Source organism: Dipodomys merriami, unplaced genomic scaffold (assembly GCF_024711535.1).
Source record: "Dipodomys merriami isolate MVZ:Mamm:240054 unplaced genomic scaffold, mDipMer1.0.p SCAF_17, whole genome shotgun sequence".
NCBI lineage: Eukaryota > Metazoa > Chordata > Mammalia > Rodentia > Heteromyidae > Dipodomys > Dipodomys merriami.
In genome coordinates, this window is record NW_027203048.1 from 1,961,761 (window position 1) to 1,975,649 (window position 13,889).

A 13,889-nucleotide genomic window follows, 5' to 3' on the forward strand; every position below is an offset into this window, starting at 1 on the left:
TGCATGGAGGGGCAAAAGAGGGGAAGGGCCCATTTTTTTCCCCAGCAGACCTAAGAGTATCTTATATATCCCTACAAACTAAATATAGACTGAGATACTGCGCAGTAAGTGTTAATAAATTGTATTCACAGAAAGAGTAGCAAAAAGAGAGCTTCCACTACTGGCTGCCAGTGGCTTACACCTATTACCTGAGCTACTCAGGAGGCTGAGATCTGAGGATCACAGTTCAAAGCCACCCCCAGCAGGAAAGTCTGAGAAAGAGAAGAGAGAGAGAACTTTCACATACATGATAATAATAGCCTAAAGAAAAAAAATGGCTGCCTGAATTTCACTTGTTATTTGATGTCTTGTGGCAGACAACACAAAGAGGAAGACAGTGAGTTTTACAGCCCTTTGGGCTGTCTGAAGGGTCTTTTTTGCTTCTGTCTGTTCTAAAATAACAAGAAGGAGGAGGCAGACGCAGGCAGACAGTGAACAGATTCACTGGAACACATTCTGACCAAGGGATTGCTCAGAACTCCAATTTGGCTCCTAATCCAGTTTGAAGTAATCACAGTCAGAGAACTAATTGCATTGATTTGCTTTTCTCCAGGCACAATGGGGAAACAGAATAGCAAACTGGCCCCTGAAGTCATGGAGGATCTGGTGAAGAGCACAGAGTTCAATGAGCATGAACTCAAGCAGTGGTACAAGGGGTTCCTCAAGGACTGTCCCAGCGGGAGGCTGAACCTGGAAGAGTTCCAGCAGCTCTATGTGAAGGTAAGAGACTTTCAGCCATTGCCTTGGCCAGAACATACTATCTTCACAAAATGTAGCTGAACATGGACATATGTGTCTGTATTTATATATATATACATATATATGTGTATATATGACTTATAAGACATATATATATGAAAAGCTGCTAATGACAAGTGATTGGCTTGTTAAACATATACATATGTGTATATATACTTTAACAATATATGCCCTTATATACATATGTATGTAAATGTGTAAAAGTATAAATATACTTACATATACACACATCACAATTCATATCTGTCTGAGCTAAAGAGGAAGTATATAGGATGCTTTTTCTCCAGGAAAGGTGCTACTACCTGCAGATAAGAACCCAGGCTACCACAATAGTCCATTTAGAAGGAGTACAGAATACATCGGGTCCTCAGTGTTTCCAACATGAACTCTTAACATGTTTTCCTATATAGAAGCTAATCTATTTGTTTTCTGGTCTTTCCATAGAACTGTCCTATCAATGCGTAGTTGTACTACGGAGGCATTGCTTTGGCATCTCTGAGCTTCCAAGCTCTGTTAGTTCTAGTTTCAGCGTGACATCCCATAATATATAATATTATATTTGGGAACACAATGTGATTTTTAAACTTTTTCTGACTGAACACTGAATGAAAAACATTGTTTATATTATTTCATGGTGGCAAATGTCAGTTGGAATAATGAGAATCATCTAGGTGCATATGCGGGGGGTCTGTTCATGTAGGCTTTTTAACATTGTCATTATTTCTGAAACTAAGTATTCCCCATACCCTGTGATCCAACAATTCCACTCTTGTACTTGTACAAGCAGAGGCATGTGGAAGAGAGGGCATGCTCTAAGCTGCCCTGTGTGTAATAAAACTGGGAGGCAACCCAAATGCCCATCAAAGGCAAAGTGAAAAACAAACTGTGCTGCATTCACACAATAAAATGTTCTATAGTAATCAAAATGTTGGCTCTAGCAACACTAAAACATGATTCTAAATTAAATAGAAATAAAATAATAATATATATTACAGGATGATAAATGAATGCAATGAGCTGTCAGAAAAATGAAAGCAAAGGAGTCATGAATACAGGATTAGGTTGATGATTGCTTTTGGAAGGGAAAAAGCAAGGGAAGGGATAGGAGTCCAGCTATGTAGTCAAATTCAGTTATTGTTTGAGATGGTGGATTTGAACCACTTATTGCATAAAAAGCTATTTAACAAACTAAACAAATAAATGGTCAACTACTGCCTGAGTTACTGACAAATATCAGGCACCCAGTGTTATGACTGACTAGCTGCTGTGCACCACACAAGTGTATATAAAATTATATCCTTAAGAAAAGATCACATATAGTAGCACATGTCTGTGTAATAAGACCATTGTGCCATTTTAAGAAAACCTGAGTTTTGAATGTTAGCCTGCACAGATCCTTTATATAGAAATGCTGAGGTATGCTGCCAGTATTCTATTTTATTTGTTATGCCTGTCCTAGCCCTTGAACCCAAGGCCTCACACTCCCGCCAGGCTTTTTTCACTTAAGGTTGGCACTCTACCAATTTGAGTTACACCTCCATTTCTAGCTCTTTACTGTTAATTGGAGCTAAAAGTCTCATTGACTTTTCTGCCTGGGCTAGCTTTGAACATTGATCCTCAGATCTCAGCCTCCTGAGTAGCTAGGATTGCAGGCATGAGCCACCAATGCCCAGCCAACCATGATTATTTCATTGATAAGAACTACTTTTGCAAAAAAGCAAAACATGAATTTCTTTTTTTTTATTGTGAAAATACTGTACAGAGGGGTTTTACAATTACATGGGCAAGATAATGAGTACATTTCTTATCAAGCATTGCAGCCTCCTCCTTTGTTTCCCCTTCCCATCCCTTCCAATCCTCCCCCTGCCCCCCACCCAATCCTCCCTGCCCCCCCCCCACCAAAGTTGTAAAGTTCGTTTTCGACATACCGACTTGTACATCTCATTGTTGCAATGGGTCCACCTGTATCCCTATTTAAACTATTTGTTTTTCCCCTTCTCCTCCACAAATTATACCAACATCAAATACAGTGAAAGCACGGGTTATACTGTGGGGGAGGGACATACAAAGCAACAAAGAGATAATCTTATAAATCAAAACATGAATTTCTTAGAATGCTATACCAGTCTTCACAGTCTCTGCTGTATCTTCCACTGTTTTCTCACCTGGAGTTCACCCCTGCTCCAGAACCATCCTACTCTTAGCCCCACGGAAAGCACAGGCAGATGAGATGTGTCACCGTCACCTCCCTCCCTGTCAGGAAAGGTTATAACCCTGTGTCTGTAAGTCAACCCTGTAACTAACAAAGTTCATGGTGCCACATGTCTCATGGCTTGTTGGAACTTAGAGGAGTTTGCCTTTGAAATTGTTGAAGAAACGTTTCCCTTACATACTGAGAATATTCTGCACAGCAAAAATCCCAGCCTCAAACTACGGTCACAAAAAAATACCTCAGTATTGGATGATACAACTGATGTATTAGAACCCAAATCACCTGCTATCTCTTACCCTCACCCCACTAGGATTTTTGTTGTTGTTGTTGTTCCAGAAAAGGAATCAACTTTCTGAACTCTAAGGATATTCCTGACAGCCTCTTAACAGTAAGATTCAAATGACCTCTGCTCTTCTGACAAGTAGGCAGAAAGAAGCATTTCTTTCTTTCCTGCCAGTATTGTCCAAGGACAGAAATCAAGGCAGAACTGTAGAAGAAATATAACACATGCACAGAGAAAGGAGGAAAGAAAGAAAGAAAGAAAGAAAGAAAGAAAGAAAGAAAGAAAGAAAGAAAGAAAGAAAGAAAGAAAGAAAGAAAGAAAGAAAGAAAGAAAGAAAGAAAGAAAGAAAGGAAAGAAAGAAAGAAAGAAAGAAAAAGAAAGAAAGGAAAGAAAGAAAGAAGGAAAGAAGGAAAGAAAGAAAGAAAGAAGGAAAGAAAGAAAGAAAGAAAGAAGAAAGAAAGAAAAGAAAGAGAGAGAGGGAGGGAGAGGAAGGGAGACAGGGAGGGAGGGAGGGAGGGAAGGAGGACGGAAGGAAGGAAAGAAGGAAGGAAGGAAGGAAGGAAGGTAGTGAGGGAGGGAGGGAGGGAGGGAGGGAGGGAGGGAGGGAGGGAGGGAGGGAGGAAGGGAGGGAGGGAGGGAGGGAGGGAAGGAAAAGGAAGGGAGGAAGGAAGAAAAGCAGTTCTGATGGGAAGCAGGGAGGGACAAAAGGAAGCTTTGGGTTATGTAAGAGACCTGGGAGAGGGATTCAAGACAAACAGCTTCCTTTAATGCTTCAGAAGAAAAAAATAATAGTGTTCAGCAAGAACCTCCTTCTTTGCAGTGTGTGGAAATGAGCCACCCAGGAAACTACTTATTGAGCAGAGTGGAGAGGCCTCTGTTCTCCTGTCTGTGCTGCTAACTTAGTATGGCCAGTATTGCTGACTCAAGCATTTCCTGTTCTAGCAGAGTTGTCTCAGCTGCCCTGGTGCCAGCTCTGGTGAGAATTTAGGTAGGACCAAGAGAATGGTGGATGCCCAACTGCATGGCCAAGAGACACAAATCCACGCTTTCCAAATCTCCTGTGCCCCAAATGTACAGGAACATACTGCTTCATTAGGTCTTCATTCAATATCATTATAAGAGGTTCAGAAAAGTGAGGCAAATTGTTCAGCATTTCAGAGAGTGAAAGTAAGATAGACATTAAAGACAAAGACAGACCGCTGGCTCCTACCTGTAATCCTAGCTATTTAGCAATCTGAGACCTAAGGATCACAGTTTGAAGTCAGGCTGGGCAGTTTCTTATCTTCAACTCATTACCAAAAACCAGAGGTGGAGCTGTAGCTCAAATGGTAGAGTACTGGCCTTGAACAAAAAAGAGACAGCACCATGTCCCTGAGTTCAAGTCTTAGAACACACACACACACACACACACACACACACACACACACACACACATACACACACACACACACACACACACACACACACACACACACACACACACACACACACACCAAGGATGCTGACTACCACTGATCCAGCCTCTCAATTGAATTCTTATCCTAGCATGCAGCTGCTAGAGTGAGTTTGGTTAGGTCTGCTTAACATAGGCCTTCCCAGTTTTATACATGTCTCATTCTGCAGTCATGTAGGCCACAAGTCACATCCTGTCAATCACCATAAGTCCAGGGGTGAGCACAGGTCCTGCTGTAGAGCAAAGCTTAGTGAGTAAGCATTTGCTGCTGGCTGTGTGTCCCCTTCCAAAGCAGGGTTCATGCTAAGACATCCTAAGACAACTGAAAAAGCAGTCCCACCTGCCCTCCAGGAGCTCAGGCACTAATCAGGAAGACACATACATCTCAAGGAAGAACCTTGCATACTTGGTATTAGGGCCAATAGTGATAAGGAGAGAGGTTAATTTCAACATGGAATATTAACACAAGATGATAGTTAATGCAGTGACAGGAGTAGCATGCTTTGCTCTTAACCTTAGAAGATAAAATATTTTTATAGTGACAATTTTTAACTTTTTCAAGCTTGATACCTGTTATCAGCTGAATTGTGTCTCCCATAAGTTCATACAGTGAAGCCATTATCTCTCAGGATGTCAGAAAATGATTACATTTGTAGCTAGAGGATTTAAATAGGTAGTTATGTTAAAGTGAGATTAAATGAAGTGGACCCTAAGCCAATATGATTAATGTTCTCATAAGAAAAGGAAATTCCTGAGACAAGCACAGGGAAGCCTGTAATGAAGATACAGACTGAATCAGCCCCAAAACATCTACCTTCCACAGAGGGAAACCTCAAGCTGTCTCCACCTTGATAGAATTTCCAGCATCCACAGCCAGAAGACAGTGCATTTCTGTTGTTTTAGTCAGTCTGTTTATTTTTTATTGTTTTCTTCAAATACTTGCACCAAGGGGTTTCAGTTTAACAATCAGTTTATGTGTCCGAGGCATCTTGATCAATGTCACCTCTTTTATTGTTTTCCCTTCCCCTTACCTATACCATTCCCACCCATCTTCTCGAGTTCCCTGGCTAAGTTTTCAGATATATATATATACATATATATATATATATATATATATATATATATAGTTTGTGGTACTTTGTGATGGTATCCCTACAAACTAGAGCACTCCAGATACTCCAGATTTCTTTGCTGTTGATAGATGTGAACTCAGAGATTTCTGTAACTGATTAAAAGACCCCTATCAGGAGAATCTGGCTTCCCCCTCCCCCAGCAAGCATGTGTGTACACTTTTACACAGACGCATACAGACACAAAGGGGACTTTGTTGGCCACAGAGGTTGTAGCAGAGGCTGTCATCCCCACCATTAGCACTACTGCCGATGGGCTGGGAAAAAACACCAGAGCTAAGGAGATGATTTTTCTCCCCAGGAGAATTTCCTGTTTCCAGCAATCATTTTGATGGCCAAATTGAGATCAAAAATCAAGATGGAGAATTTGCGATTTTAACTGCTTTCACAGAAAAGCAGACAGTTTTATAAATAAAAGAAAAACCAACTCTGGGGAAGAGCGAGCAACCATGTAAGGGAAGATATACCACTCTCTGGGGTCTTCTTCCATGCAGATCTAATGCTATTTCTAGTTTACTTAGTTGTTATGACAGCAAAATAACAACCCACGGTATGAATCCCAGCAGAGTCCTATAGTGGACCCTACATACCCATTGGTATGTATTTGCCATTTGACTTTCTTTTTGAGAATGTTTTCAACAGGAATTTGGGCTGGCTCAGGTTGAAAAGGTAGTTCCAGTATAGCTACCAAAAGCTAAACTAAACTAAAATGAAATAAATCATGGGACCAGGAACTTGACAGCTGTCAAGAGACTCAATCCTAGCTATGCTATGTTTGCCAAATCTCTGCCTCTTCGAATCACAATTTCTTTATCTATAGTTGGAAATAATAAGGCTGTCTTCTCATCTCACTTGGTAGAAACCTGAAAGAAAGAAGGGAGAGTGATTTACAACCCATCCTCAGTTGTGTTTGCCTCATGATTGATGCCGTACTCATTTGCTTGCAGAGAGCCAAGATGGACATAAATTTTATTCCACAGGCTAAGTCCAGTGGCAGAATAGAACGGCATATGGAAGAAATGGGAAGGTTTATAAAAGTTCTATAGGAAAACCATGACCCTAACAGTGATGTCTATTATTCATTCCAGGCTGGGACACTGGTATGGCAAGACGCAGAATGAGGTTGTCATTCCCATTCCCATCTCTACTCTCTAACGTGAGCAGAATGTCCACCCAAGCACAAAGCCCTTCCCTAGCTCCTAGCCACCAGACAGGCAGAATACCCATTCAAGGACTACTTATTTCCATCCCCACCAACCCCAGACATTATACCACTCCTCCAAAAAGGAGACTTCCCTGCTCAATCTCAACTGCTTCTCATATTGTAAACAAAGATTAGGATTGGTTCTCACAGGGAACTAGATAGTTAAAGCCATTCTGAAAAGCTCTAGCCCAACTCTCCCAAGCTTCTGTGTGTTTCATTGCCATCAAGTTTTCCACTCCAAAGACTGTCAGATGCACCTGAGAAAAGCAGAAGGGTTAAGAATTTGACTAGATTCCAATCTGATCATCACTGGCTCAACAGTTTGAATTGTTTCTAAAATGTATTTGCATGTAACAGCAAAGTTTCTGCCAAAGCATTCCATCTCTCTCCCAGTGGTCATTTCCTGAAGAGCTTCTGTCATTTGGCATTAGGAAATGCTCTTCCAGCAACTCCGTCTAGGAGCAGCTTCATTCATTGATTCATCTGCTCATTCATGACCCATTTCCTTTGGTTTTTTGAAGGCTGACCACTACACTGGAATGTAATGGCCTCAGAAAACTTAGATCCTAGAAGAGCTGGCAATTCATCTTAATTGTATTTCATGAAACTATCTTTAGTCTGCAACAAAATACATTGGTGGAGTCCAATAAGAAATTATCCAGGCCTACTTGGGAGCTGGTGGCTCAAGCCTGTAATCCTACCTACTCAGAGATGAAGATCTGAGGATCACAGAAAAAAGCCATCATAGGCAGAAAAATCAGTGAAACTCTTATCTCCAATTAGGTAACCAAAAGTATAGCTCAAGTGCTAGAAAACAGCGAGAGCATGAAGCCTGATTACAAGTCCCAGTACTAACACACACACCAAAAAATAAATTTGCTAGACCTAAAGCACTAGAAAATAAGTTTACCTGTGAAAATTCCCATTGACACAACTACTCAGTGACAATTGATAAAAATGAAAAAAAAATTAAATGGCATAGAATCAAGAATTCCTGAATAGTGAATTACACACACACACACACACACACACACACACACACACACACACACACACACACACACACACACACACACACTTTTTTGTTTGTGCCAGTACTAGGGCTTGAACTCAAGGCCTTGTGCTCATGCTTATTCATTTTATTCAAAACTGGTTCTCTATCACTTGAGCCATATCTACATTTCTGGCTTTTTCCTAGTTAATTGGAGTTAAGAGGGTCACAGACTTTTCTGTCAAGGCTGGCTGCAAACCACAATCCTCAGATCTCAGCTTGCTTAGTAGCTAGATTATAGGTTTAACCCACTGGCTCCTGGCTAATAAAATATTTTAATGAAATAATAAACATTACCTAGCTAGTGTTATGAAAATATCCCATAAGTCTCTGCCCAGTTTTAGAATTCTACTTTCAAATTGTATTCTTATGGCTAAGAACTAACTACAAAGGATAAAAGGCATTTCCCCTGAAAGTTGTGTGCAAATGTAATCAATAGAGGATTATATGCATATAACCTTTGTTTTGTGGAATGTGCAACAAAATGTGTGCATTGAGGTTTGTTTGCTGCATGACTTTGGACAAGTGCTTTTGTCTTGTAAACATTTAGTATCGATGCAAATATTCTCAAATTTCAGCATTCATCAAAATCATGTGGGCGGGACCCTCCATTAACAAATGACTGGTCACTGACTGCCCAGATGGTTCTAATGGGGAAAATCCACAAATGACATTGAGAATTTGTCTAGATATTTAGCTGGGAGTGGGTGTGGTGAGTGCTGTACATACTGAAATTATATGAAATTACATGGCAGCTCTAGGCAGAGCTTTCATCATATTCACACATGACTCTAAATGCCAGAGAAAAGTTAAGAATCCCAGAAGATGCTTTTAACACTGACAGACCTAACATCCTAGGTTCAGTGACAGCCATTATTGAATCTTAATTGACATTAACACAAAAGAGAAAAAGCTTCTAAACTATGCCTGTCAAATAAACTTCACTGGAGTAAGAATAAGAATAATGGTTTCTAATCTGCATTTTGTTAAACTTGTTTTCAGTTTGTAGGTAGTGTTGCTCCTGATTTACTCAGGGTCTATTAGAGCTCCAAGCTAATACAAATGGAGACACTCCAGTGGGATAAAATACAGTCCCTTCCCTCTATTTGTTTTATTGAGTGTGCCTGTGTGCAGAGGCTATGGAACACTGCCTTTGCTGAATGTAGCATCACAGATGCCTTCCCAGGCAGCTGTGGTCTAGTGCCATCAAGAAATCCATATTCTTAGGGCTGGGAAGGTGGCTCAGTGGTAGAGTGCTTGCCTTGCATGCCTGAGGCCCTGGGTTCGATTCCTCAGGCCCACATAAGCAAAAAGAAAAAAGCCGGAAGTGGCGCTGTGGCTCAAGTGGTAGAGCGCTAGCCTTGAGCTGAAGAGCTGAGGGACAGCGCCCAGGCCCAGAGTTCAGGCCCCACGATTGGACCAAAAAAAAAAAAAAAAAAAGAAATCCATATTCTCCTGGTGCTGGCAGCTCACACCTGTAATTAATCCCAGCTACTCAGGATGCTGAGATCTAAGGATCACAGTTCAAAGCCAGCCCAAGCAGGAAAGTCCAAGAGACACTTATCTCCAATAAACCATTAGAAAAGCCAGAAGTGAAGCTGTAGCTCAAAATGGTAGAGTGCTAGCTTTGAGCAAAAAAGCTGAAGGACAGCACCTAGGCCCTAAGTTCAAGCCCCATCACACACACACACACACACACACACACACACACACACACACACACACACACACACACACACACACACACACAAACACATACCTTACAGGTAAATGGAATGTGGCTTAATCCGAAGATTGACTATATATCTAGCTCTACCATGCACTAGCATTAGGAATTTGGGAAAGTCCCTTGGGCTAGTAGTTTCATTAACTGAATCAACACAGTGTTCTTGTCAAACTTGACAACACTGATCCCTGCTTATTTCATAGGTTGTTGTATCAGTAAGGTGGTAAAAGTATAAGTACAAAGAATAAATCTTCTTGCTCAGGGCAGGGAGTAGTTTGATGCTAGGAACCCATGTTCCTAGCACATGGAAGGGCTTCCATGTGCCAGTTTCTCAAGCTATGATTTCCATAACTTGCTCCCTTATTAGATTTTTTTTTTTGGTCGTGGGGCCTGAACCCTGTGCCTGGGCGCTATCCCTGAGCTCTTCAGCTCAAGGCTAGCACTCTACCACTTGAGTCACAGCGCCACTTCCGGCCTTTTCTGTATATGTGGTGCTAAGGAATCGAACCCAGGGCATCATGCATGCAAGGCAAGCACTCTACTAATGAGCCACCTTCCCAGCCCCCTTATTAGATATTTTATCAAAGGAATTGATAACAAGGTTGCCTATTATCTCTTCTTAACTTCTAATCTAAATACATTGTGAAAATAAAACCCTTGGCTCAAAAAAACAAGATTTTTGGATGGTCAATTATTTTTCTGGGATTTAGATTGTGTTCATTAATAAGAGATAATTGGGAGTAGAGCTTATTTTAAAAAATGTTAGGCAGAGCTGTCTACAGACATGTTTTAATCCCTTAGGGAAATAGCTGTTACATAAGACCCATAATGTCACCCAGATTGGGCTGCTGAGGATATAATTTTTTTTAGTGAAAATCTGGGAATTTGTTTCAATTTGGAAGTAAATGTTGCAGCCGATGTGACTGAGGCTGCACATCAACTTGGAATCATGTGGAAAACAAGAACTGGTGTCAGAAATCTCCAGGAAGTAAGAACAATCCAGTAGAGTCTGGGAAAACAGGTCCCCAGTGAGGTTCTAACACCATTTCATTATTTCAAGATTGTCTCATAGAATGGCTCCCTACAATGTGGTTTGCATTAGAAGAGTTCCAGCGATAGCCTTGCCCTGTCTCAGGGTGTGAAATCACTTTGGATAGCTTCCACATCTTACTATTTAGCTTTGCCAGGATAGGGCAGGTGTCAGTTAGAGGGCTATCACACGAATCCCATGACATCCTGAAGGAATGCTTTTAGATGATTCCTAAACTTCTATGTCCTCAAGATAAGGTTGGAACATCTCCCAGTTCCCTCTCTCCTGTGTTTTATAAATGAGGGCACTGATACCCAACATATATCCACTTCTTTTCTGCCCCAGCTAATAACTGAAAAAAATGGGTCTCAACTCCAGCCTAATAATGGGAATTTAAAACCCAAAGCACCTGCTCTCTAGCTAGTTATGTATACAAACAATTGTCCAAGTATTGTCTATTTCTAATTGGAAATAGAGCCAAAGAGGGAAAAAAGAGGAAGAAATAGGTTATTCTTTTGGCCAAAAAAGCAAAAAAAAAAAAAAAAAGTAGCCTATGTTTGTTACAGGATTACATTTGTGCATGCAAAGTTATGTATAAATCTCTCCCGGGTTACAAATAAAAAGTTGTTTTTATGTTGTTGGATTTTGTTTCCAATCTTTGAAGCCATGATCCAGACTTGGTATCTGTGGCCCACCTTGGGTCTGTGAAGGTGGCTGACTGACTGATACCCACAGATGGGAATCAGGCCCTTCCCTCTCCAGTGCTCCATTGGGCATCTGCTGGAAGAAAATCCTGTCTTACTGATGACTTCTTTTGTCTCCACTTGCAATGGTTGTTGGACCTTGGACTGTTTCTCTCTGATGGTTCTTATGGAGCTGATGGGCCTGTCCTCTGCCCTGAGGTGGTTGTGAATAGATCCTGCTCTGACCTCTAAAATAGCTGAAATATAATCCTCAGCTGAAATATAGTCCTTGTCACTAGAAAGGAGTCCGTGATCAAACAGGCCTAAATCTGTCTTTCAGATCCTCATCAGCTACATCCTAGGAAAGTCCTACTGAGTACAGTAATGCGAAGCTATTAGCAGTCATTCATTTTCAGCCAACAATTACCCATGATGTCTACAACAAATCAGCAGCCAAGAGCTCTAAGGGTTGTGGACTTTGTGCTAGACTCCCACACTCATCCGGGTCTCTTAGCCTGCAAGAAGAATGTAACCATCTGCTCATATAAATACACAGCTAAAAGAGAGGGAGGAAAATGGTATTTGCCCAAGACAGGGGCAGATATTCTAGTCTAGGAAATTTCCACACTAAAGGTTTCAAGATACCTTGAAATTTAAGTAAGACTTGCAGCGGCAAAGTTAAATGGGAAGATACCGCCTAAGAAAGACCACAGGGCAGTTTCCATTGCAACTGCTATAAAAAAAAAAAAAAATTACCCTAGGGGCTGGGAAGTTGGCTCAGCGGTAGAGTGCTTGCCTCACATGCATAAGGCCCTGGGTTCGATTCCTCAGCACCACATAGGCAGAAAAAAGCCGGAAGTGGCTCTGTGGCTCAAGTGGTAGAGCGCTCATCTTGAGCTGAAGAGCTGAGGGACAGCGCCCAGGCCCGAGTTCAAACCTCATGACTGGACCCAAAAAAAATTTTTTTAATAAAATTACCCTAAAATGTATAGTTTATAAACAACTAAAATTTATTCCCCATTGTTCTTTAGGCTGCTACATGCCTGGGGAAGGCCTGATTCATAAAAGGTGCTTGCTCTGGGTGTCCTCAGGTGGTAGGAAGATGTAATAAGCTCTATAGGTCCTCTTTTATGCTAGAAAGAATCTCATTCATGATGGCTCCTCATTTGCACCTTAATCATAACCTTAGGATTTCAAACAATGGACTTGGAAATCCACCAATACTGATATGACAGCATTCAGAAAGACGCAGAGTTGGTATTGAGGATAGAAAACCATTGTGTTGGTCGAAATGTCAGATAACTAAAAAGGTACCAAGGTAAAAGGTGTTGGGGGTGGGAATGGGGCCTGGAGAACTTTTTCCTTTCTCATAGCTAAGCATGCCAGGTTTTGCAGTGTTTGCATTTGTTTGCTTGGAATTGCCACAGCTGCTTTTCAGTGATGAGGTAGATGTGACTTCCAACTAGAAGATGAGCATGGCCAGCTGGAAAGACAGGAAGGCAACCTGAATTACAGAATTAGTCCTGAAACCCTAGTAGACTCCATGTTGCACAGGAGAATTAACCCTTTGCAGTGAAGCTGCCTTTGTTGAGTACATTCCTTGCAAAGAATGAACCCAACTTCATATGTAGGAGAATGAGCTGATATCCAAGAGGACAGAGCCTAGTCAGGAAGTTGATGTGGAATCTGAGCCAGTCACAAACTTAGGTTATTACAGGCTTGGTCTCTTGAAAGGGATTAGAAATCTCTGCCCTATTCCTACAGAGACTACCTGAGAGAAACATTTCTGACCTTTATTTCATATATTGTTTCAAGAATGACTCTAAAGTGAGGATGAAGGGATGAGAGTTAGGAATTGAGCAGTACATGGCATGGCTATCATTTCTTCCTTTGTAAAGTAGAACTAGATAACTTAATTTCCCTTTAATCTCAAGACTCTAGAAACAACCCATACTTGTCACTAGATCTTTGCTCCAAAAGGCTTATTCTTGTAGCACCAGTCCCTTGTCCTTGTGGCTATTTTCTTCTCCAACTCTCCAAGCACAAGGCTGTGTCTTGTTCATCTTGGAATGGCTGATATTCAAAAGCAAGGGTTGGTAGAATAAATGGCTGAATTAATAAAATAGTCTCATAGCCAAACTGAAATTCAGTTCAAAGAATAACAAAATGAAACATTTTGAATTGGGTTTTTCCGAGTAATAAGCTACAGAGATTTCCAATGACCCTTTCCATATAGATGTTTCAATAAGTAGAATACAAAGTAAATGTAAAAGAATAACATAATTTCGTCATTCTCTTAGCCAAGCGACTACCTAATTT

The 13,889-nt window shown here is 41.0% G+C and overlaps 1 protein-coding gene across 2 annotated transcripts in view; it reads left to right on the forward strand.

Moving 5' to 3' along the window:
- Vsnl1 (visinin like 1) overlaps positions 1–13,889 on the forward strand; it is a 114,256-nt gene that overhangs the window by 64,292 nt on the left and 36,075 nt on the right. For both annotated transcript variants that reach the window (XM_070025025.1, XM_070025024.1), the window contains exon 2: positions 593–759. In XM_070025025.1, coding sequence (XP_069881126.1) covers positions 598–759 — 162 coding nt within the window. In that variant the 5' untranslated portion in view covers positions 593–597. The remainder of the gene's footprint in view (positions 1–592; positions 760–13,889) is intronic.